Genomic DNA, 21,809 nt, shown 5'->3' with positions numbered 1-21,809 from the left:
TAAAATTATACAAGCTCTGTCAGAGAGTCACGGGATATCTGTATGCGTTCCGCATATATGAAGGAAAAAATTTCCAGCTCCAGCTCCCTGAGTTCCCAGCGTACATGGGCACAACTGGAAAAATTGTATGAGACCTGGCATACCCACTTCTGAACAAAGGATATCACATTTACCATGACAACTTCTACACCAGCCTGCCCCTTTTCAAACACTTATACATCGCAAAAACCCTGGCCTGCGGAACCTCCAGAAAAAATAGGAAGGGCTTCCCATAATCTCTAGCAAACAAAAATCTGCTTGAGGTGGCAGGATAAAAGGGACGTGCACATGATGTCCAGCACCCATGACGACACTAAAATTGAGATTCAAAGAAGACGAGGTCCCATTGAAAAGCAAGTATGTGTCCAAGATTATAATCTCTACATGGGGGGTGGATTTCAATGATCAAATGATTCAGCCCTATTTGTCGATAAGGAGGTCCCGATTTTGGTACAAGAAGGTAGAAATTTATCTCATCCGTTTGGCCGTTTATAATTCCCATGTAGTCTACACCAAATCCACAGAAAGCCCCGCCCCCTTCCTAAAATTCATAGAAGAAGGTGTCATGTCCCTCATCTATCACCAAAGACCCCCAGAAGACCTTCGCTCTGAGGCTGTTTGCCGACTTCATGAGCGCCACTTCCCCTTCAACATTCCACCATCTGAAGCAGGCCGAAGGCGGAAAAAGAAAATGTTGCGTGTCCACCAAAACAGGATTTTGAAAAAATCCCAGCTACCATTGTCCCTCCCAACCTGGTCTTTGCATTGGTGAAGGCTTCCAACTTCATCATACATCCCTAAAATATTAGCCCATATTTTTAACCATTTCCCCATTTTCATCATCTGTGCTGACCATTTTCCATGCTTCCCCAAATAACCATGCCACTGCCTTCCACGTGAACTGACCCTGGCCTGTTTTTTCACTATGCCTCTGCCTACCGTCCGTTTGGACTGCTTCCACGTGAACTGACCTGGCCTGTTTTTTGACTATGCCTCTGCCTACCGTTTGGACTGCTTCCACGTGAACTGACCCTGGCCTGTTTTTTGACTATGCCTCTGCCTACCGTTTGGACTGCTTCCACGTGAACTGACCCTGGCCTGTTTTTTGACTATGCCTCTGCCTACCGTTTGGACTGCTTCCATGTGAACTGACCCTGGCCTGTTTTGTGACTATGCCTCTGGCCTACCGTTTGGACTGCCTCCACGCGAATTGACCCTGGCCTGTTTTATCAACTACATTACTGCCCACCACTTGGACTGCTTGCACGTGAACTGACCCTAGCCTATTTTATCGACTATGCTTTTGCCTACCACTTGGACTGATCTGTTGCCCTGCTACTGTAGTACACAGGGGTCTCATATGTGAGGGGCTCGAGAATTGTTTCTCCTGATGGAGAAATTTTTTTTTTTCGTTTTCTCCAGGTTTCGGAATTTCCAGATTAGGGTCTGGAGTGCGGAGGCTTCATTGAGATTTGGTTGGGTCAAAGCCTCTAGCCCTGTGCCCCATGCCCTGATTGCGGCCCTCAGCCTGCTGCTGACTTAATGCCATCATGCCTCTGCCTGCTGCATGAACGGACCACCTCGCTACCTGGACTATGCAAATAATTTGCTGCAGCAAGAAGCAGTATGTTTATGAAGGGCTGGAGAGCGGTACAATGAGTGTCTACAGGTAACAATGTACCAGGACTAGGGATGAGCCGAACACCCCCCGGTTCGGTTCGCACCAGAACTTGCGAACGACCCCCGCGTTCGGTACGAACGTTAGAACCCCATTGAAGTCTATGGGACTCGAACGTTCGAATTGGAAAGTGCTCATTTTAACGGCTAATATGCAAGATAGTGTCCTAAAAAGGGTTTGGCGACCTGCCTCCTGCCTCAGGGGACATGGGTCACTGCAAAAAAAAGTTTTAAAAACTACCGTTTTGGCGGGAGCACTGATTTTAATGACGATTAAAGTGAAAAAAAAAAAGTGAAATATTCCTTTAAATATGGTGCCTGCGGGGTGTCTGTAGTATGCCTGTGAAGTGCCACGTGTTTCCCGTGTTTAGAACAGTCCCTGCACAAAATGACATTAAACGGAAATAACACCATTTAAAACTGCTTGCGTTTTTAATGTTATATCTGGTTCCTGCAATATGGTTGAAAATCATTGAGAAACATGGCATGGGTAGCCCTCCCTGCCCATTACCAGCCTATTTGGGTCTTGTACGCATATTAAGGGGAACCCCGTACCCATATTAAAAAAAGGAAATGCGTGTGGCCCCCAGGCCCTATATACTCAGAACAGCAGTATACAGGCGGTGCAAACAAGACAGGGACTGTGTAGGTTTGTTGTGTTAAGTTGAATCTGTTTGTCATTTTCAACCGGTACATTTTTAAAGTGTAGCTCCAGTCAAAAAAACTATCTTTAAGCTTTTTGGAAAACATAGGGAAGGGTTATCACCCCTGTATAATTTGTTTTGTCGTCCATCTTTTTTCATCTCACTTGCTGCTGTCTCCTTGCGTTTGCAAGTAGGAGATGTTTGTAAGTTGGATGTTTGAAAGTAGGGGCCTGCCCTATATTATAGCGGTATGTACTGGGTACAGAGCACGCAGACAGCACGCACTATCTCCTAACACTACTGACTGCAAGCTCTATTATTAACCACTTGTTAGCCCAATGTTTGCATAAAGTGAAAGATGAAGTTATGCTGAGTAAATAGATATCAAACATGTCACTCTTCAAAATTGCACATGCCCGTGGAATGGCGCCAAACGTCGCTACTTAAAAAATCCCCATAGGCGACGCTTTAATTTTTTTTTTACTGGTTACATGTTTTGAGTTGCAGAGGAGGTCTAGGACTAGAATTATTGCTCTCGCTCTAACATTCTCGGCGATACCTCACATGTGTGGCACATGCGAGCACATGGGGACATGGGCGCTTTAATTTTTATTTTATTTTTTTATTGTTCATTTTACTTTATTTATTTTAGTTTGACATTTTTTTTCCCAAAAATATATTTTTGATCACTTTTATTCCTATTACAAGAAATGTAAACATCCCTTGTAATAGGAATATGGGGTGACAGGTCCTCTTTACAGTGAAATCTGGGGGGTCAATATGACCCCACATCTCACCTCTAGGCTGGGAAGCCTGAAATAAAAAATAAAAAAAAGATTCTGGCTTTGATCGTACTGGCGAGTTGGTAGAAGCACCGGAGGGCGGTGAGGGGTGGGGGGCGTCTATGGCTGGGTATTTCAGGGTATCACCGAGTATGGCTGGGTATCTCTGAGTATGGCTGGGTATGGCAATTTATGGCAGGGTATCACAGAGTATTGGCGGGGTATTGGCGGGGTACTACAGAGTAATAGCAGGGTACTGCACTGCAGAGTAATGGCAGGGTACTGCACTGCAGAGTAATGGCGGGGTACTGCACTGCAGAGTAATGGCGGGGTACTGCACTGCAGAGTAATGGCGGGGTACTGCAGAGTAATGGCGGGGTACTGCACTGCAGAGTAATGGCAGGGTACTGCACTGCAGAGTAATGGCGGGGTACTGCACTGCAGAGTAATGGCGGGGTACTACAGAGTAATGGCAGGGTACTGCACTGCAGAGTAATGGCAGGGTACTGCACTGCAGAGTAATGGCGGGGTACTGCACTGCAGAGTAATGGCGGGGTACTGCAGAGTAATGACGGGGTACTGCAGAGTAATGGCAGGGTACTGCAGAGTATGCACTGGTATTGCAGAGTATTGGCAGGGAATTGAGGGGTTAAATTCGGTGAGCAGCGATGTGGGCACTGCAGATGCAGCCCACATCGCTGCTGACACCGATCTCTTTCCCCTCCGCTGTACCGATCGGTACAGAAAGGGGAGGGAGGAACAGGCGTCATAACATGACGCCGGTTTGTTTCCAAGTGATCACTCCGTCATTTGACGGAGCAATCACGTGGTAAACGCCCGCTATGAGCGGCCGTTTACCGTGATGCGCCGGGTCCTATGGACCCGGCGGTCACGGATGCTCTCGAGTGCGCACACCTCGGGGCACGCGAGAGCAGAATTCTGGAAGGCCGTTAATTAACGGCCTCTCTGAGTTAAACAACCGCCCTGAAGCCGTTAATCGGCAATGGGCAGTTGTTAAGTGGTTAAAGCTAGATCACTAGCTATATAGGTGAGGTGAATATAGTGGTGTATACTGCAGTCAGGGCACAGACAACAACCACTACACAGCAGCAAGATAGGAAATCAGCCAAAAACGATTGGTGTGTACTGTGTTGAAGGTACACAGAACACCCACTGCTTCAGATGCAAAGTAACACACTACAGGAGGCCGCCTTAAAGGCGGCCTTATATAGTGTGGGGCGTGCACTACACAGCCTGAGCTATGATTGGCCACAGGCAGGATGCCTGTGGCCAATCATGGCTCTCCTCGCTGCCGGCGCTGCGATTGGCCAAGCATGCGGGGTCACAGTGCATGCTTGGCCAATCATCGGGCAGCAATGCACTGCGCCAACGCAGTGCATTGTGGTCCGCGCGCGCGTCACTCGAATTTTGACGCGAACGGCCAAAACGTTCGGAATTCGCCGAACGGCCAATGTTCGAGTCGAACGTACGTTGTACGCCAATATGCCTGCCCGTGCCATTCTTTCGACGTACATCGTACATTGGCGTGGATTTCAATGATCAAATGATTCAGCCCTATTTGTCGATAAGGAGGTCCCGATTTTGGTACAAGAAGGTAGAAATTTATCTCATCCGTTTGGCCGTTTATAATTCCCATGTAGTCTACACCAAATCCACAGAAAGCCCCGCCCCCTTCCTAAAATTCATAGAAGAAGGTGCCATGTCCCTCATCTATCACCAAAGACCCCCAGAAGACCTTCGCTCTGAGGCTGTTTGCCGACTTCATGAGCGCCACTTCCCCTTCAACATTCCACCATCTGAAGCAGGCCGAAGGCGGAAAAAGAAAATGTTGCGTGTCCACCAAAACAGGATTTTGAAAAAATCCCAGCTACCATTGTCCCTCCCAACCTGGTCTTTGCATTGGTGAAGGCTTCCAACTTCATCATACATCCCTAAAATATTAGCCCATATTTTTAACCATTTCCCCATTTTCATCATCTGTGCTGACCATTTTCCATGCTTCCCCAAATAACCATGCCACTGCCTTCCACGTGAACTGACCCTGGCCTGTTTTTTCACTATGCCTCTGCCTACCGTCCGTTTGGACTGCTTCCACGTGAACTGACCTGGCCTGTTTTTTGACTATGCCTCTGCCTACCGTTTGGACTGCTTCCACGTGAACTGACCCTGGCCTGTTTTTTGACTATGCCTCTGCCTACCGTTTGGACTGCTTCCACGTGAACTGACCCTGGCCTGTTTTTTGACTATGCCTCTGCCTACCGTTTGGACTGCTTCCATGTGAACTGACCCTGGCCTGTTTTGTGACTATGCCTCTGGCCTACCGTTTGGACTGCCTCCACGCGAATTGACCCTGGCCTGTTTTATCAACTACATTACTGCCCACCGCTTGGACTGCTTGCACGTGAACTGACCCTGGCCTATTTTATCGACTATGCTTTTGCCTACCACTTGGACTGATCTGTTGCCCTGCTACTGTAGTACACAGGGGTCTCATATGTGAGGGGCTCGAGAATTGTTTTTCCTGATGGAGAAATTTTTTTTTTTCGTTTTCTCCAGGTTTCGGAATTTCCAGATTAGGGTCTGGAGTGCGGAGGCTTCATTGAGATTTGGTTGGGTCAAAGCCTCTACCCCTGTGCCCCATGCCCTGATTGCGGCCCTCAGCCTGCTGCTGACTTAATGCCATCATGCCTCTGCCTGCTGCATGAACGGACCACCTCGCTACCTGGACTATGCAAATAATTTGCTGCAGCAAGAAGCAGTATGTTTATGAAGGGCTGGAGAGCGGTACAATGAGTGTCTACAGGTAACAATGTACCAGGACTAGGGATGAGCCGAACACCCCCCGGTTCGGTTCGCACCAGAACTTGCGAACGACCCCCGCGTTCGGTACGAACGTTAGAACCCCATTGAAGTCTATGGGACTCGAACGTTCGAATTGGAAAGTGCTCATTTTAACGGCTAATATGCAAGATAGTGTCCTAAAAAGGGTTTGGCGACCTGCCTCCTGCCTCAGGGGACATGGGTCACTGCAAAAAAAAGTTTTAAAAACTACCGTTTTGGCGGGAGCACTGATTTTAATGACGATTAAAGTGAAAAAAAAAAAGTGAAATATTCCTTTAAATATGGTGCCTGCGGGGTGTCTGTAGTATGCCTGTGAAGTGCCACGTGTTTCCCGTGTTTAGAACAGTCCCTGCACAAAATGACATTAAACGGAAATAACACCATTTAAAACTGCTTGCGGTTTTAATGTTATATCTGGTTCCTGCAATATGGTTGAAAATCATTGAGAAACATGGCATGGGTAGCCCTCCCTGCCCATTACCAGCCTATTTGGGTCTTGTACGCATATTAAGGGGAACCCCGTACCCATATTAAAAAAAGGAAATGCGTGTGGCCCCCAGGCCCTATATACTCAGAACAGCAGTATACAGGCGGTGCAAACAAGACAGGGACTGTGTAGGTTTGTTGTGTTAAGTTGAATCTGTTTGTCATTTTCAACCGGTACATTTTTAAAGTGTAGCTCCAGTCAAAAAAACTATCTTTAAGCTTTTTGGAAAACATAGGGAAGGGTTATCACCCCTGTATAATTTGTTTTGTCGTCCATCTTTTTTCATCTCACTTGCTGCTGTCTCCTTGCGTTTGCAAGTAGGAGATGTTTGTAAGTTGGATGTTTGAAAGTAGGGGCCTGCCCTATATTATAGCGGTATGTACTGGGTACAGAGCACGCAGACAGCACGCACTATCTCCTAACACTACTGACTGCAAGCTCTATTATTAACCACTTGTTAGCCCAATGTTTGCATAAAGTGAAAGATGAAGTTATGCTGAGTAAATAGATATCAAACATGTCACTCTTCAAAATTGCACATGCCCGTGGAATGGCGCCAAACGTCGCTACTTAAAAAATCCCCATAGGCGACGCTTTAATTTTTTTTTTACTGGTTACATGTTTTGAGTTGCAGAGGAGGTCTAGGACTAGAATTATTGCTCTCGCTCTAACATTCTCGGCGATACCTCACATGTGTGGCACATGCGAGCACATGGGGACATGGGCGCTTTAATTTTTATTTTATTTTTTTATTGTTCATTTTACTTTATTTATTTTAGTTTGACATTTTTTTTCCCAAAAATATATTTTTGATCACTTTTATTCCTATTACAAGAAATGTAAACATCCCTTGTAATAGGAATATGGGGTGACAGGTCCTCTTTACAGTGAAATCTGGGGGGTCAATATGACCCCACATCTCACCTCTAGGCTGGGAAGCCTGAAATAAAAAATAAAAAAAAGATTCTGGCTTTGATCGTACTGGCGAGTTGGTAGAAGCACCGGAGGGCGGTGAGGGGTGGGGGGCGTCTATGGCTGGGTATTTCAGGGTATCACCGAGTATGGCTGGGTATCTCTGAGTATGGCTGGGTATGGCAATTTATGGCAGGGTATTACAGAGTATTGGCGGGGTATTGGCGGGGTACTACAGAGTAATAGCAGGGTACTGCACTGCAGAGTAATGGCAGGGTACTGCACTGCAGAGTAATGGCGGGGTACTGTACTGCAGAGTAATGGCGGGGTACTGCACTGCAGAGTAATGGCGGGGTACTGCAGAGTAATGGCGGGGTACTGCACTGCAGAGTAATGGCAGGGTACTGCACTGCAGAGTAATGGCGGGGTACTGCACTGCAGAGTAATGGCGGGGTACTACAGAGTAATGGCAGGGTACTGCACTGCAGAGTAATGGCAGGGTACTGCACTGCAGAGTAATGGCGGGGTACTGCACTGCAGAGTAATGGCGGGGTACTGCAGAGTAATGACGGGGTACTGCAGAGTAATGGCAGGGTACTGCAGAGTATGCACTGGTATTGCAGAGTATTGGCAGGGAATTGAGGGGTTAAATTCGGTGAGCAGCGATGTGGGCACTGCAGATGCAGCCCACATCGCTGCTGACACCGATCTCTTTCCCCTCCGCTGTACCGATCGGTACAGAAAGGGGAGGGAGGAACAGGCGTCATAACATGACGCCGGTTTGTTTCCAAGTGATCACTCCGTCATTTGACGGAGCAATCACGTGGTAAACGCCCGCTATGAGCGGCCGTTTACCGTGATGCGCCGGGTCCTATGGACCCGGCGGTCACGGATGCTCTCGAGTGCGCACACCTCGGGGCACGCGAGAGCAGAATTCTGGAAGGCCGTTAATTAACGGCCTCTCTGAGTTAAACAACCGCCCTGAAGCCGTTAATCGGCAATGGGCAGTTGTTAAGTGGTTAAAGCTAGATCACTAGCTATATAGGTGAGGTGAATATAGTGGTGTATACTGCAGTCAGGGCACAGACAACAACCACTACACAGCAGCAAGATAGGAAATCAGCCAAAAACGATTGGTGTGTACTGTGTTGAAGGTACACAGAACACCCACTGCTTCAGATGCAAAGTAACACACTACAGGAGGCCGCCTTAAAGGCGGCCTTATATAGTGTGGGGCGTGCACTACACAGCCTGAGCTATGATTGGCCACAGGCAGGATGCCTGTGGCCAATCATGGCTCTCCTCGCTGCCGGCGCTGCGATTGGCCAAGCATGCGGGGTCACAGTGCATGCTTGGCCAATCATCGGGCAGCAATGCACTGCGCCAACGCAGTGCATTGTGGTCCGCGCGCGCGTCACTCGAATTTTGACGCGAACGGCCAAAACGTTCGGAATTCGCCGAACGGCCAATGTTCGAGTCGAACGTACGTTGTACGCCAATATGCCTGCCCGTGCCATTCTTTCGACGTACATCGTACATTGGCGTGGATTTCAATGATCAAATGATTCAGCCCTATTTGTCGATAAGGAGGTCCCGATTTTGGTACAAGAAGGTAGAAATTTATCTCATCCGTTTGGCCGTTTATAATTCCCATGTAGTCTACACCAAATCCACAGAAAGCCCCGCCCCCTTCCTAAAATTCATAGAAGAAGGTGCCATGTCCCTCATCTATCACCAAAGACCCCCAGAAGACCTTCGCTCTGAGGCTGTTTGCCGACTTCATGAGCGCCACTTCCCCTTCAACATTCCACCATCTGAAGCAGGCCGAAGGCGGAAAAAGAAAATGTTGCGTGTCCACCAAAACAGGATTTTGAAAAAATCCCAGCTACCATTGTCCCTCCCAACCTGGTCTTTGCATTGGTGAAGGCTTCCAACTTCATCATACATCCCTAAAATATTAGCCCATATTTTTAACCATTTCCCCATTTTCATCATCTGTGCTGACCATTTTCCATGCTTCCCCAAATAACCATGCCACTGCCTTCCACGTGAACTGACCCTGGCCTGTTTTTTCACTATGCCTCTGCCTACCGTCCGTTTGGACTGCTTCCACGTGAACTGACCTGGCCTGTTTTTTGACTATGCCTCTGCCTACCGTTTGGACTGCTTCCACGTGAACTGACCCTGGCCTGTTTTTTGACTATGCCTCTGCCTACCGTTTGGACTGCTTCCACGTGAACTGACCCTGGCCTGTTTTTTGACTATGCCTCTGCCTACCGTTTGGACTGCTTCCATGTGAACTGACCCTGGCCTGTTTTGTGACTATGCCTCTGGCCTACCGTTTGGACTGCCTCCACGCGAATTGACCCTGGCCTGTTTTATCAACTACATTACTGCCCACCGCTTGGACTGCTTGCACGTGAACTGACCCTGGCCTATTTTATCGACTATGCTTTTGCCTACCACTTGGACTGATCTGTTGCCCTGCTACTGTAGTACACAGGGGTCTCATATGTGAGGGGCTCGAGAATTGTTTTTCCTGATGGAGAAATTTTTTTTTTTCGTTTTCTCCAGGTTTCGGAATTTCCAGATTAGGGTCTGGAGTGCGGAGGCTTCATTGAGATTTGGTTGGGTCAAAGCCTCTACCCCTGTGCCCCATGCCCTGATTGCGGCCCTCAGCCTGCTGCTGACTTAATGCCATCATGCCTCTGCCTGCTGCATGAACGGACCACCTCGCTACCTGGACTATGCAAATAATTTGCTGCAGCAAGAAGCAGTATGTTTATGAAGGGCTGGAGAGCGGTACAATGAGTGTCTACAGGTAACAATGTACCAGGACTAGGGATGAGCCGAACACCCCCCGGTTCGGTTCGCACCAGAACTTGCGAACGACCCCCGCGTTCGGTACGAACGTTAGAACCCCATTGAAGTCTATGGGACTCGAACGTTCGAATTGGAAAGTGCTCATTTTAACGGCTAATATGCAAGATAGTGTCCTAAAAAGGGTTTGGCGACCTGCCTCCTGCCTCAGGGGACATGGGTCACTGCAAAAAAAAGTTTTAAAAACTACCGTTTTGGCGGGAGCACTGATTTTAATGACGATTAAAGTGAAAAAAAAAAAGTGAAATATTCCTTTAAATATGGTGCCTGCGGGGTGTCTGTAGTATGCCTGTGAAGTGCCACGTGTTTCCCGTGTTTAGAACAGTCCCTGCACAAAATGACATTAAACGGAAATAACACCATTTAAAACTGCTTGCGGTTTTAATGTTATATCTGGTTCCTGCAATATGGTTGAAAATCATTGAGAAACATGGCATGGGTAGCCCTCCCTGCCCATTACCAGCCTATTTGGGTCTTGTACGCATATTAAGGGGAACCCCGTACCCATATTAAAAAAAGGAAATGCGTGTGGCCCCCAGGCCCTATATACTCAGAACAGCAGTATACAGGCGGTGCAAACAAGACAGGGACTGTGTAGGTTTGTTGTGTTAAGTTGAATCTGTTTGTCATTTTCAACCGGTACATTTTTAAAGTGTAGCTCCAGTCAAAAAAACTATCTTTAAGCTTTTTGGAAAACATAGGGAAGGGTTATCACCCCTGTATAATTTGTTTTGTCGTCCATCTTTTTTCATCTCACTTGCTGCTGTCTCCTTGCGTTTGCAAGTAGGAGATGTTTGTAAGTTGGATGTTTGAAAGTAGGGGCCTGCCCTATATTATAGCGGTATGTACTGGGTACAGAGCACGCAGACAGCACGCACTATCTCCTAACACTACTGACTGCAAGCTCTATTATTAACCACTTGTTAGCCCAATGTTTGCATAAAGTGAAAGATGAAGTTATGCTGAGTAAATAGATATCAAACATGTCACTCTTCAAAATTGCACATGCCCGTGGAATGGCGCCAAACGTCGCTACTTAAAAAATCCCCATAGGCGACGCTTTAATTTTTTTTTTACTGGTTACATGTTTTGAGTTGCAGAGGAGGTCTAGGACTAGAATTATTGCTCTCGCTCTAACATTCTCGGCGATACCTCACATGTGTGGCACATGCGAGCACATGGGGACATGGGCGCTTTAATTTTTATTTTATTTTTTTATTGTTCATTTTACTTTATTTATTTTAGTTTGACATTTTTTTTCCCAAAAATATATTTTTGATCACTTTTATTCCTATTACAAGAAATGTAAACATCCCTTGTAATAGGAATATGGGGTGACAGGTCCTCTTTACAGTGAAATCTGGGGGGTCAATATGACCCCACATCTCACCTCTAGGCTGGGAAGCCTGAAATAAAAAATAAAAAAAAGATTCTGGCTTTGATCGTACTGGCGAGTTGGTAGAAGCACCGGAGGGCGGTGAGGGGTGGGGGGCGTCTATGGCTGGGTATTTCAGGGTATCACCGAGTATGGCTGGGTATCTCTGAGTATGGCTGGGTATGGCAATTTATGGCAGGGTATTACAGAGTATTGGCGGGGTATTGGCGGGGTACTACAGAGTAATAGCAGGGTACTGCACTGCAGAGTAATGGCAGGGTACTGCACTGCAGAGTAATGGCGGGGTACTGTACTGCAGAGTAATGGCGGGGTACTGCACTGCAGAGTAATGGCGGGGTACTGCAGAGTAATGGCGGGGTACTGCACTGCAGAGTAATGGCAGGGTACTGCACTGCAGAGTAATGGCGGGGTACTGCACTGCAGAGTAATGGCGGGGTACTACAGAGTAATGGCAGGGTACTGCACTGCAGAGTAATGGCAGGGTACTGCACTGCAGAGTAATGGCGGGGTACTGCACTGCAGAGTAATGGCGGGGTACTGCAGAGTAATGACGGGGTACTGCAGAGTAATGGCAGGGTACTGCAGAGTATGCACTGGTATTGCAGAGTATTGGCAGGGAATTGAGGGGTTAAATTCGGTGAGCAGCGATGTGGGCACTGCAGATGCAGCCCACATCGCTGCTGACACCGATCTCTTTCCCCTCCGCTGTACCGATCGGTACAGAAAGGGGAGGGAGGAACAGGCGTCATAACATGACGCCGGTTTGTTTCCAAGTGATCACTCCGTCATTTGACGGAGCAATCACGTGGTAAACGCCCGCTATGAGCGGCCGTTTACCGTGATGCGCCGGGTCCTATGGACCCGGCGGTCACGGATGCTCTCGAGTGCGCACACCTCGGGGCACGCGAGAGCAGAATTCTGGAAGGCCGTTAATTAACGGCCTCTCTGAGTTAAACAACCGCCCTGAAGCCGTTAATCGGCAATGGGCAGTTGTTAAGTGGTTAAAGCTAGATCACTAGCTATATAGGTGAGGTGAATATAGTGGTGTATACTGCAGTCAGGGCACAGACAACAACCACTACACAGCAGCAAGATAGGAAATCAGCCAAAAACGATTGGTGTGTACTGTGTTGAAGGTACACAGAACACCCACTGCTTCAGATTCAAAGTAACACACTACAGGAGGCCGCCTTAAAGGCGGCCTTATATAGTGTGGGGCGTGCACTACACAGCCTGAGCTATGATTGGCCACAGGCAGGATGCCTGTGGCCAATCATGGCTCTCCTCGCTGCCGGCGCTGCGATTGGCCAAGCATGCGGGGTCACAGTGCATGCTTGGCCAATCATCGGGCAGCAATGCACTGCGCCAACGCAGTGCATTGTGGTCCGCGCGCGCGTCACTCGAATTTTGACGCGAACGGCCAAAACGTTCGGAATTCGCCGAACGGCCGAACGGCCAATGTTCGAGTCGAACGTACGTTGTACGCCAATATGCCTGCCCGTGCCATTCTTTCGACGTACATCGTACATTGGCGTGGATTTCAATGATCAAATGATTCAGCCCTATTTGTCGATAAGGAGGTCCCGATTTTGGTACAAGAAGGTAGAAATTTATCTCATCCGTTTGGCCGTTTATAATTCCCATGTAGTCTACACCAAATCCACAGAAAGCCCCGCCCCCTTCCTAAAATTCATAGAAGAAGGTGTCATGTCCCTCATCTATCACCAAAGACCCCCAGAAGACCTTCGCTCTGAGGCTGTTTGCCGACTTCATGAGCGCCACTTCCCCTTCAACATTCCACCATCTGAAGCAGGCCGAAGGCGGAAAAAGAAAATGTTGCGTGTCCACCAAAACAGGATTTTGAAAAAATCCCAGCTACCATTGTCCCTCCCAACCTGGTCTTTGCATTGGTGAAGGCTTCCAACTTCATCATACATCCCTAAAATATTAGCCCATATTTTTAACCATTTCCCCATTTTCATCATCTGTGCTGACCATTTTCCATGCTTCCCCAAATAACCATGCCACTGCCTTCCACGTGAACTGACCCTGGCCTGTTTTTTCACTATGCCTCTGCCTACCGTCCGTTTGGACTGCTTCCACGTGAACTGACCTGGCCTGTTTTTTGACTATGCCTCTGCCTACCGTTTGGACTGCTTCCACGTGAACTGACCCTGGCCTGTTTTTTGACTATGCCTCTGCCTACCGTTTGGACTGCTTCCACGTGAACTGACCCTGGCCTGTTTTTTGACTATGCCTCTGCCTACCGTTTGGACTGCTTCCATGTGAACTGACCCTGTCCTGTTTTGTGACTATGCCTCTGGCCTACCGTTTGGACTGCCTCCACGCGAATTGACCCTGGCCTGTTTTATCAACTACATTACTGCCCACCGCTTGGACTGCTTGCACGTGAACTGACCCTGGCCTATTTTATCGACTATGCTTTTGCCTACCACTTGGACTGATCTGTTGCCCTGCTACTGTAGTACACAGGGGTCTCATATGTGAGGGGCTCGAGAATTGTTTTTCCTGATGGAGAAATTTTTTTTTTTCGTTTTCTCCAGGTTTCGGAATTTCCAGATTAGGGTCTGGAGTGCGGAGGCTTCATTGAGATTTGGTTGGGTCAAAGCCTCTACCCCTGTGCCCCATGCCCTGATTGCGGCCCTCAGCCTGCTGCTGACTTAATGCCATCATGCCTCTGCCTGCTGCATGAACGGACCACCTCGCTACCTGGACTATGCAAATAATTTGCTGCAGCAAGAAGCAGTATGTTTATGAAGGGCTGGAGAGCGGTACAATGAGTGTCTACAGGTAACAATGTACCAGGACTAGGGATGAGCCGAACACCCCCCGGTTCGGTTCGCACCAGAACTTGCGAACGACCCCCGCGTTCGATACGAACGTTAGAACCCCATTGAAGTCTATGGGACTCGAACGTTCGAATTGGAAAGTGCTCATTTTAACGGCTAATATGCAAGATAGTGTCCTAAAAAGGGTTTGGCGACCTGCCTCCTGCCTCAGGGGACATGGGTCACTGCAAAAAAAAGTTTTAAAAACTACCGTTTTGGCGGGAGCACTGATTTTAATGACGATTAAAGTAAAAAAAAAAAAGTGAAATATTCCTTTAAATATGGTGCCTGCGGGGTGTCTGTAGTATGCCTGTGAAGTGCCACGTGTTTCCCGTGTTTAGAACAGTCCCTGCACAAAATGACATTAAACGGAAATAACACCATTTAAAACTGCTTGCGGTTTTAATGTTATATCTGGTTCCTGCAATATGGTTGAAAATCATTGAGAAACATGGCATGGGTAGCCCTCCCTGCCCATTACCAGCCTATTTGGGTCTTGTACGCATATTAAGGGGAACCCCGTACCCATATTAAAAAAAGGAAATGCGTGTGGCCCCCAGGCCCTATATACTCAGAACAGCAGTATACAGGCGGTGCAAACAAGACAGGGACTGTGTAGGTTTGTTGTGTTAAGTTGAATCTGTTTGTCATTTTCAACCGGTACATTTTTAAAGTGTAGCTCCAGTCAAAAAAACTATCTTTAAGCTTTTTGGAAAACATAGGGAAGGGTTATCACCCCTGTATAATTTGTTTTGTCGTCCATCTTTTTTCATCTCACTTGCTGCTGTCTCCTTGCGTTTGCAAGTAGGAGATGTTTGTAAGTTGGATGTTTGAAAGTAGGGGCCTGCCCTATATTATAGCGGTATGTACTGGGTACAGAGCACGCAGACAGCACGCACTATCTCCTAACACTACTGACTGCAAGCTCTATTATTAACCACTTGTTAGCCCAATGTTTGCATAAAGTGAAAGATGAAGTTATGCTGAGTAAATAGATATCAAACATGTCACTCTTCAAAATTGCACATGCCCGTGGAATGGCGCCAAACGTCGCTACTTAAAAAATCCCCATAGGCGACGCTTTAATTTTTTTTTTACTGGTTACATGTTTTGAGTTGCAGAGGAGGTCTAGGACTAGAATTATTGCTCTCGCTCTAACATTCTCGGCGATACCTCACATGTGTGGCACATGCGAGCACATGGGGACATGGGCGCTTTAATTTTTATTTTATTTTTTTATTGTTCATTTTACTTTATTTATTTTAGTTTGACATTTTTTTTCCCAAAAATATATTTTTGATCACTTTTATTCCTATTACAAGAAATGTAAACATCCCTTGTAATAGGAATATGGGGTGACAGGTCCTCTTTACAGTGAAATCTGGGGGGTCAATATGACCCCACATCTCACCTCTAGGCTGGGAAGCCTGAAATAAAAAATAAAAAAAAGATTCTGGCTTTGATCGTACTGGCGAGTTGGTAGAAGCACCGGAGGGCGGTGAGGGGTGGGGGGCGTCTATGGCTGGGTATTTCAGGGTATCACCGAGTATGGCTGGGTATCTCTGAGTATGGCTGGGTATGGCAATTTATGGCAGGGTATTACAGAGTATTGGCGGGGTATTGGCGGGGTACTACAGAGTAATAGCAGGGTACTGCACTGCAGAGTAATGGCAGGGTACTGCACTGCAGAGTAATGGCGGGGTACTGCACTGCAGAGTAATGGCGGGGTACTGCACTGCAGAGTAATGGCGGGGTACTGCAGAGTAATGGCGGGGTACTGCACTGCAGAGTAATGGCAGGGTACTGCACTGCAGAGTAATGGCGGGGTACTGCACTGCAGAGTAATGGCGGGGTACTACAGAGTAATGGCAGGGTACTGCACTGCAGAGTAATGGCAGGGTACTGCACTGCAGAGTAATGGCGGGGTACTGCACTGCAGAGTAATGGCGGGGTACTGCAGAGTAATGACGGGGTACTGCAGAGTAATGGCAGGGTACTGCAGAGTATGCACTGGTATTGCAGAGTATTGGCAGGGAATTGAGGGGTTAAATTCGGTGAGCAGCGATGTGGGCACTGCAGATGCAGCCCACATCGCTGCTGACACCGATCTCTTTCCCCTCCGCTGTACCGATCGGTACAGAAAGGGGAGGGAGGAACAGGCGTCATAACATGACGCCGGTTTGTTTCCAAGTGATCACTCCGTCATTTGACGGAGCAATCACGTGGTAAACGCCCGCTATGAGCGGCCGTTTACCGTGATGCGCCGGGTCCTATGGACCCGGCGGTCACGGATGCTCTCGAGTGCGCACACCTCGGGGCACGCGAGAGCAGAATTCTGGAAGGCCGTTAATTAACGGCCTCTCTGAGTTAAACAACCGCCCTGAAGCCGTTAATCGGCAATGGGCAGTTGTTAAGTGGTTAAAGCTAGATCACTAGCTATATAGGTGAGGTGAATATAGTGGTGTATACTGCAGTCAGGGCACAGACAACAACCACTACACAGCAGCAAGATAGGAAATCAGCCAAAAACGATTGGTGTGTACTGTGTTGAAGGTACACAGAACACCCACTGCTTCAGATGCAAAGTAACACACTACAGGAGGCCGCCTTAAAGGCGGCCTTATATAGTGTGGGGCGTGCACTACACAGCCTGAGCTATGATTGGCCACAGGCAGGATGCCTGTGGCCAATCATGGCTCTCCTCGCTGCCGGCGCTGCGATTGGCCAAGCATGCGGGGTCACAGTGCATGCTTGGCCAATCATCGGGCAGCAATGCACTGCGCCAACGCAGTGCATTGTGGTCCGCGCGCGCGTCACTCGAATTTTGACGCGAACGGCCAAAACGTTCGGAATTCGCCGAACGGCCGAACGGCCAATGTTCGAGTCGAACGTACGTTCGACTCGAACACGAAGCTCATCCCTAACCAGGACCAATATTATGGCTGTGCTGGCTGTCTCTGCCTGAACAATTTCTATAGACTGCGCTGTGCTGACAATATCCTTGTACTGACTATAGACAATATACCTGCCTGCTGGCTGGATAATTACTATTGCTGTCACTAAGCACATCCCTGCCTGCTGCCTGGACCAGTGCTCTCCTCTGTGGATATTACTAAAAGCACAGGTAATGCTTTTTATTTTTACCCTTTCCGCAGTCAAATTTATTTTGGATTGTAATTTTTGGTATGTACATGTGTTTTCATTTTTTTTCCATATTTTCCAAAAACTTCTGGAAAAAAATGAACTGTTCAAAATACTCATTATGCCTCATAGATTATACATTAGGGTATTAGCTTTCCAAAATTGGGTCCTGGTGCTCCATGGCCTTCAAAAATGTAACAGGTAGTTGAGAAATGAGATGTGTCATATATACTTGTAGAATGCCTAAAGGTGCTACTTCAATGTTGGGCCTTTGTATGTGGCCAGGCTGTGTAAAAGTCTCACACATGTGGTATCGCCATACTCAGGAAAAGTAGCAGAATGTATTTTGGGGTGTAATTTGTTGTATGCATATGCTGTGAGAGAAATAACCTGTTAATATGACAATTTGTTAAAAAAAAAAAAAAAAATCGTAATTTTGCAAAGAATTGTGGTAAAAAATTACAAGTTAAAAAAACTCACCATGCTACTTACTTAATACCTTGGAATGTCTACTTTCTAAAAGGGGGTAATTTGGGGGGTATTTGTACTTTCCTGACTTGTTAGTATCTCAAGAATTAAGATAGGCCTTCAGAACATCAGGTGTGATCAAATGTGATTAATTTTCAGTGATTGGCACCATAGTTTATAGACTCTATAACTTTCACAAAGACCAAATAATTTACACTTATTTGGGTTATTTTTAACAAAGATATGTAGCAATATAAATTTTGGCTAAAATTTATGAAGAAAAATTACTAATTTGCAAAATGTTATGACAGAAACAAAGAGAAATGCATTTTTTTCTCAAAATTTACGGATGTTTTTTATGTACAGCACAAAAAATAAAAAACCCACTAGTGATTAAATGCCACCAAAAGATATCTCTATTTGTGTGAAAAAAAGGACGCAAATTTCATATGGGTACAGTGTTGTATGACTAAGTAATTGTCAAAGTGTGAGAGCGCTGAAAGCTGAAAATTGGTCTGGGCAGGAAGGGGGTGTAATTGCACTGTATTGAGGTGGTTAATGAGTAGTGCCTAGTACACACATTCAGAAAATTGAATGAAAATGACCGCTTTAGGAGCAATCGTACGATAATCTGATTGTTAGTACACAGCTTTCAAGACAATTCATGCAAAATTATCTGAAGGGACAAACAGGAAAATTTTCTCATACGCTTTTGTTTAACCGGTTCCTGACCAGCGCACGACGATGTACGTCGAAAGAATGGCACGGGCAGGCATATTGGCGTACAGGTATGTCCAATATTCAATGCCGCCCTGCCATCGGGAGCGCGCCGCCGGCGGCGCGCTCCCGCGCTGGTCGGGACCCCCGTGAGTCCGGTCGCGGGACCCACGGACTCGATCGCCGCGGGCATCCCCGCAATCGTCTCACGGGACGGCTGAATGGAGGAAATGCCGTGTAAACAGCATTTCTCAATTCTGCCTAGCAACTAGTGACGCTGATCTCTGCTCCATGTGATTGGAGCAGAGATCAGTGTTCACTAAATGAAAGCCCAACCCCCCCACAGTTAGTAACACACCCCTAGGAACACTTAACCCCTACACTGCCACCCACTGGTTAACCCCTTCACTGCCAGTGTCATTTACACAGGAATCACTGCATTTATATAGCAGTGATTACTGTATAAATGACAATGGTCCCAAAAATGTGTCAAAAATGTCCGATGGGTCCCCCACAATGTCGCAGTCACAATAAAAATCGCTGATCGCCGCCATTACTAGTAAAAAAAAAAAATAATAAAAAATTATTAATAAAAATGCTATAAAACTATCCCTATTTTGTAAACGCTATAACTTTTGCGCAAACCAATCAATAATCGCTTATTGCGATTTTTTTTTACCAAAAATATGTAGAAGAATACGTATCGGCCTAAATTGAGGGAAAAAAATGTTTTTTTATATATTTTTGGGGGATATTTATTATAGCAAAAAGTAAAAAATAATGCGTTTTTTTCAAAATTGTCGCTCTATTTTTGTTTATAGCACAAAAAATAAAAACCGCAGGGGTGATCAAATACCACCAAAAGAAAGCTCTATTTGTGGGAAAAAAAGGACGTCAATTTTGTTTGGGAGCCAAGTCGCACGACCGCGCAATTGTCAGTTAAAACGACGCAGTGCCGAATCGCAAAAAGTGGTCTGGTCTTTGACCAGCAAAATGGTCCGGTCTGTAAGTGGATAATCAGTACAGTATTTGTCTGAAACAAATCAGAAACGCAGGACCACACATGCTCAGAAACGAAAGAATATATTACAATACAACAAATTACTTCCAAAGTTGTATTCTGTCATACAAGAATTTTCATAAGTTTAGTAACCTATTGGTTTTTATAACATGAGACTACTAGTATGCAAAAAACAAAAACGGACCATCGTCATGTGTATGCGACTTAACTCCGCTTGGGTCGAGAAGAAAACATTCCATTCTGGGTGATCTATGTACATTGCAAGTATTCTAACAAACTTTGTTGCAGGTTCCTACTGTACCTTTTTTTGTTATTCTGAAAAGAAAGACATTTATTCTTATGTGTCTTTTAGATACTAATTCTAAATGGGAGCGCCTTTTATTATTAATCAGCTGATGCACTTGTAGGGTCTGAATCCCTTTATAAATAAACCCTTTAAGGGTAAATGCATCGAAACTTAAATTTTTGTTGCAGGGGATGCCCAAAATCTGACTTGTATCTTAGTGCAGACTTCTGGTAAAATCAGTGAGCCAATCACAGAAGCAGGAAATTACATATCTGGGGGTGTTTTGTACACCATCTGTGTACAGCACGCCTCCAGGTAGCCATATTGCATTTTACAGAAAATGACCGCGGCTGCAATTTTAAAAGGAAAGGTAATTTTTAATAGAATTGAAAAATAATAAAATTGAATTGGAAATGTTTTATAGCAGAAAAAAGTAAAGAATTCTCTCTTCAAAAATTGTCACCTTTTTTTTTTATAGCGCAAAAAATAAAAACCGCAGAGGTGATCAAATACCCCCAAAAGAAAGCTCTATAAGTGGGGAATAAATAAAATAAAAAAAGACATCAATACAATGTCACACAACCGCGCAATTGTCAGTTAAAGCGGCACAGTGCCTTATTGCAAAAAATGTCCTGGTTAGGAAGTGGGTAAATCCTTCCGAGGCCAAAGTGGTTAAATACCTATGGATTGGTGAAAGTCACATTCACTGCTTTGAAAATATTCCCCCAAAAGTTTCAGGACTCGTTCACACCAGATCGTGGCTGCAAGAAGCCCATGTTCAATATGTTCATTCAATACACACTGCTTTTTGCAGTGCGTTAGCCTGCACCGGATCGCATGGTGTAAAAAACTACCAATGCGATCCGGTTGCAGCAAGTATACAAAAGTAGTGTATGCACTACTTTTGGTGCAATGCAGTGTGATTTGAACCCCTTCTCAAATTGCACTGCACTGAATCGCATGTGAACTGCGCTGCCCATTCCTGTACGATTCATAGTGTGAACCTAGGCTTAACCATGCAAAAGTCCCTGGAATGAATTCAAAAGGGGCAAGTATGACACTAATAAAAACATCAAATACAAAACCTCCAACTAACCTGCTTTGTGTGTGCGCCAATTCAGGAATACAATCGGCTGGAATCTGTGTGGAGAAGCAGAACATTGAGGGATTTACAACCTGCAGGGTAAAGGGCATGGTACGTTCTGTGCTTCCAAAGACAGGCAGGTACAAAGAGCAATCCACTGCACAGTTATGAAAGAGGAACTCCTGGAATGTAGTTAAATTAACAAGGTCTTTCAGACAGGTGGCCAGGGGACCGTATAAATAAGGTGGTTGAGCTGTGGTTTTCCGTCCACTAAAACTGTAACAATACAGCTAGACAGGGCTGTACACACGCTGCATGCTTGATTCATGGTAGTTTTAATTCAGGGGGAAAAAAAAAAAAAAGTTTGACAGGCCGCACTGCCTGTCAAAATTGCCAATTGAGTTCAATGGAGGCGTACTGCAATCACGAAGGAAACGCTCAGCTTGCAGTTGCTGCACAGCCACACAGTATAAAATTGCCACTTTCCAGCAGACGGAGGGAACGGATTCACATCTGTCTGTTTATAGCGGATCGGATGTCGACAGGTGTCAGACACATAACGTC

At 46.2% G+C, this 21,809-nt stretch overlaps 1 protein-coding gene across 4 annotated transcripts in view; it reads right to left on the bottom strand.

The window, feature by feature from the left end:
- LOC143941080 (acyl-coenzyme A amino acid N-acyltransferase 1-like) overlaps positions 1 to 21,384 on the bottom strand; it is an 84,701-nt gene extending 63,317 nt beyond the window's left edge. For 2 of the 4 annotated variants that reach the window (XM_077463020.1, XM_077463019.1), the window contains exon 1: positions 21,258 to 21,384. Coding sequence is in view for 1 of the 4 variants with exons in the window: in XM_077463017.1 (XP_077319143.1) it covers positions 21,258 to 21,355 (98 nt within the window). In the remaining 3 variants the exon portion in view is untranslated. The remainder of the gene's footprint in view (positions 1 to 21,257) is intronic. The other 2 variants (XM_077463018.1, XM_077463017.1) reach the window with 2 other exon arrangements.
- Between the last annotated feature and the right edge of the window lie 425 nt (positions 21,385 to 21,809).

The sequence above is a fragment of the Lithobates pipiens genome, unplaced genomic scaffold, assembly GCF_037356315.1.
Source record: "Lithobates pipiens isolate NorthernLeopardFrog02 unplaced genomic scaffold, aLitPip1_a1.2 Scaffold_3, whole genome shotgun sequence".
In the NCBI taxonomy this organism is placed as follows: Eukaryota; Metazoa; Chordata; class Amphibia; order Anura; family Ranidae; genus Lithobates; species Lithobates pipiens.
The sequence above is the reverse complement of the archived record's forward strand: the minus strand, read 5'-3'. Positions and strand labels throughout refer to the sequence as shown.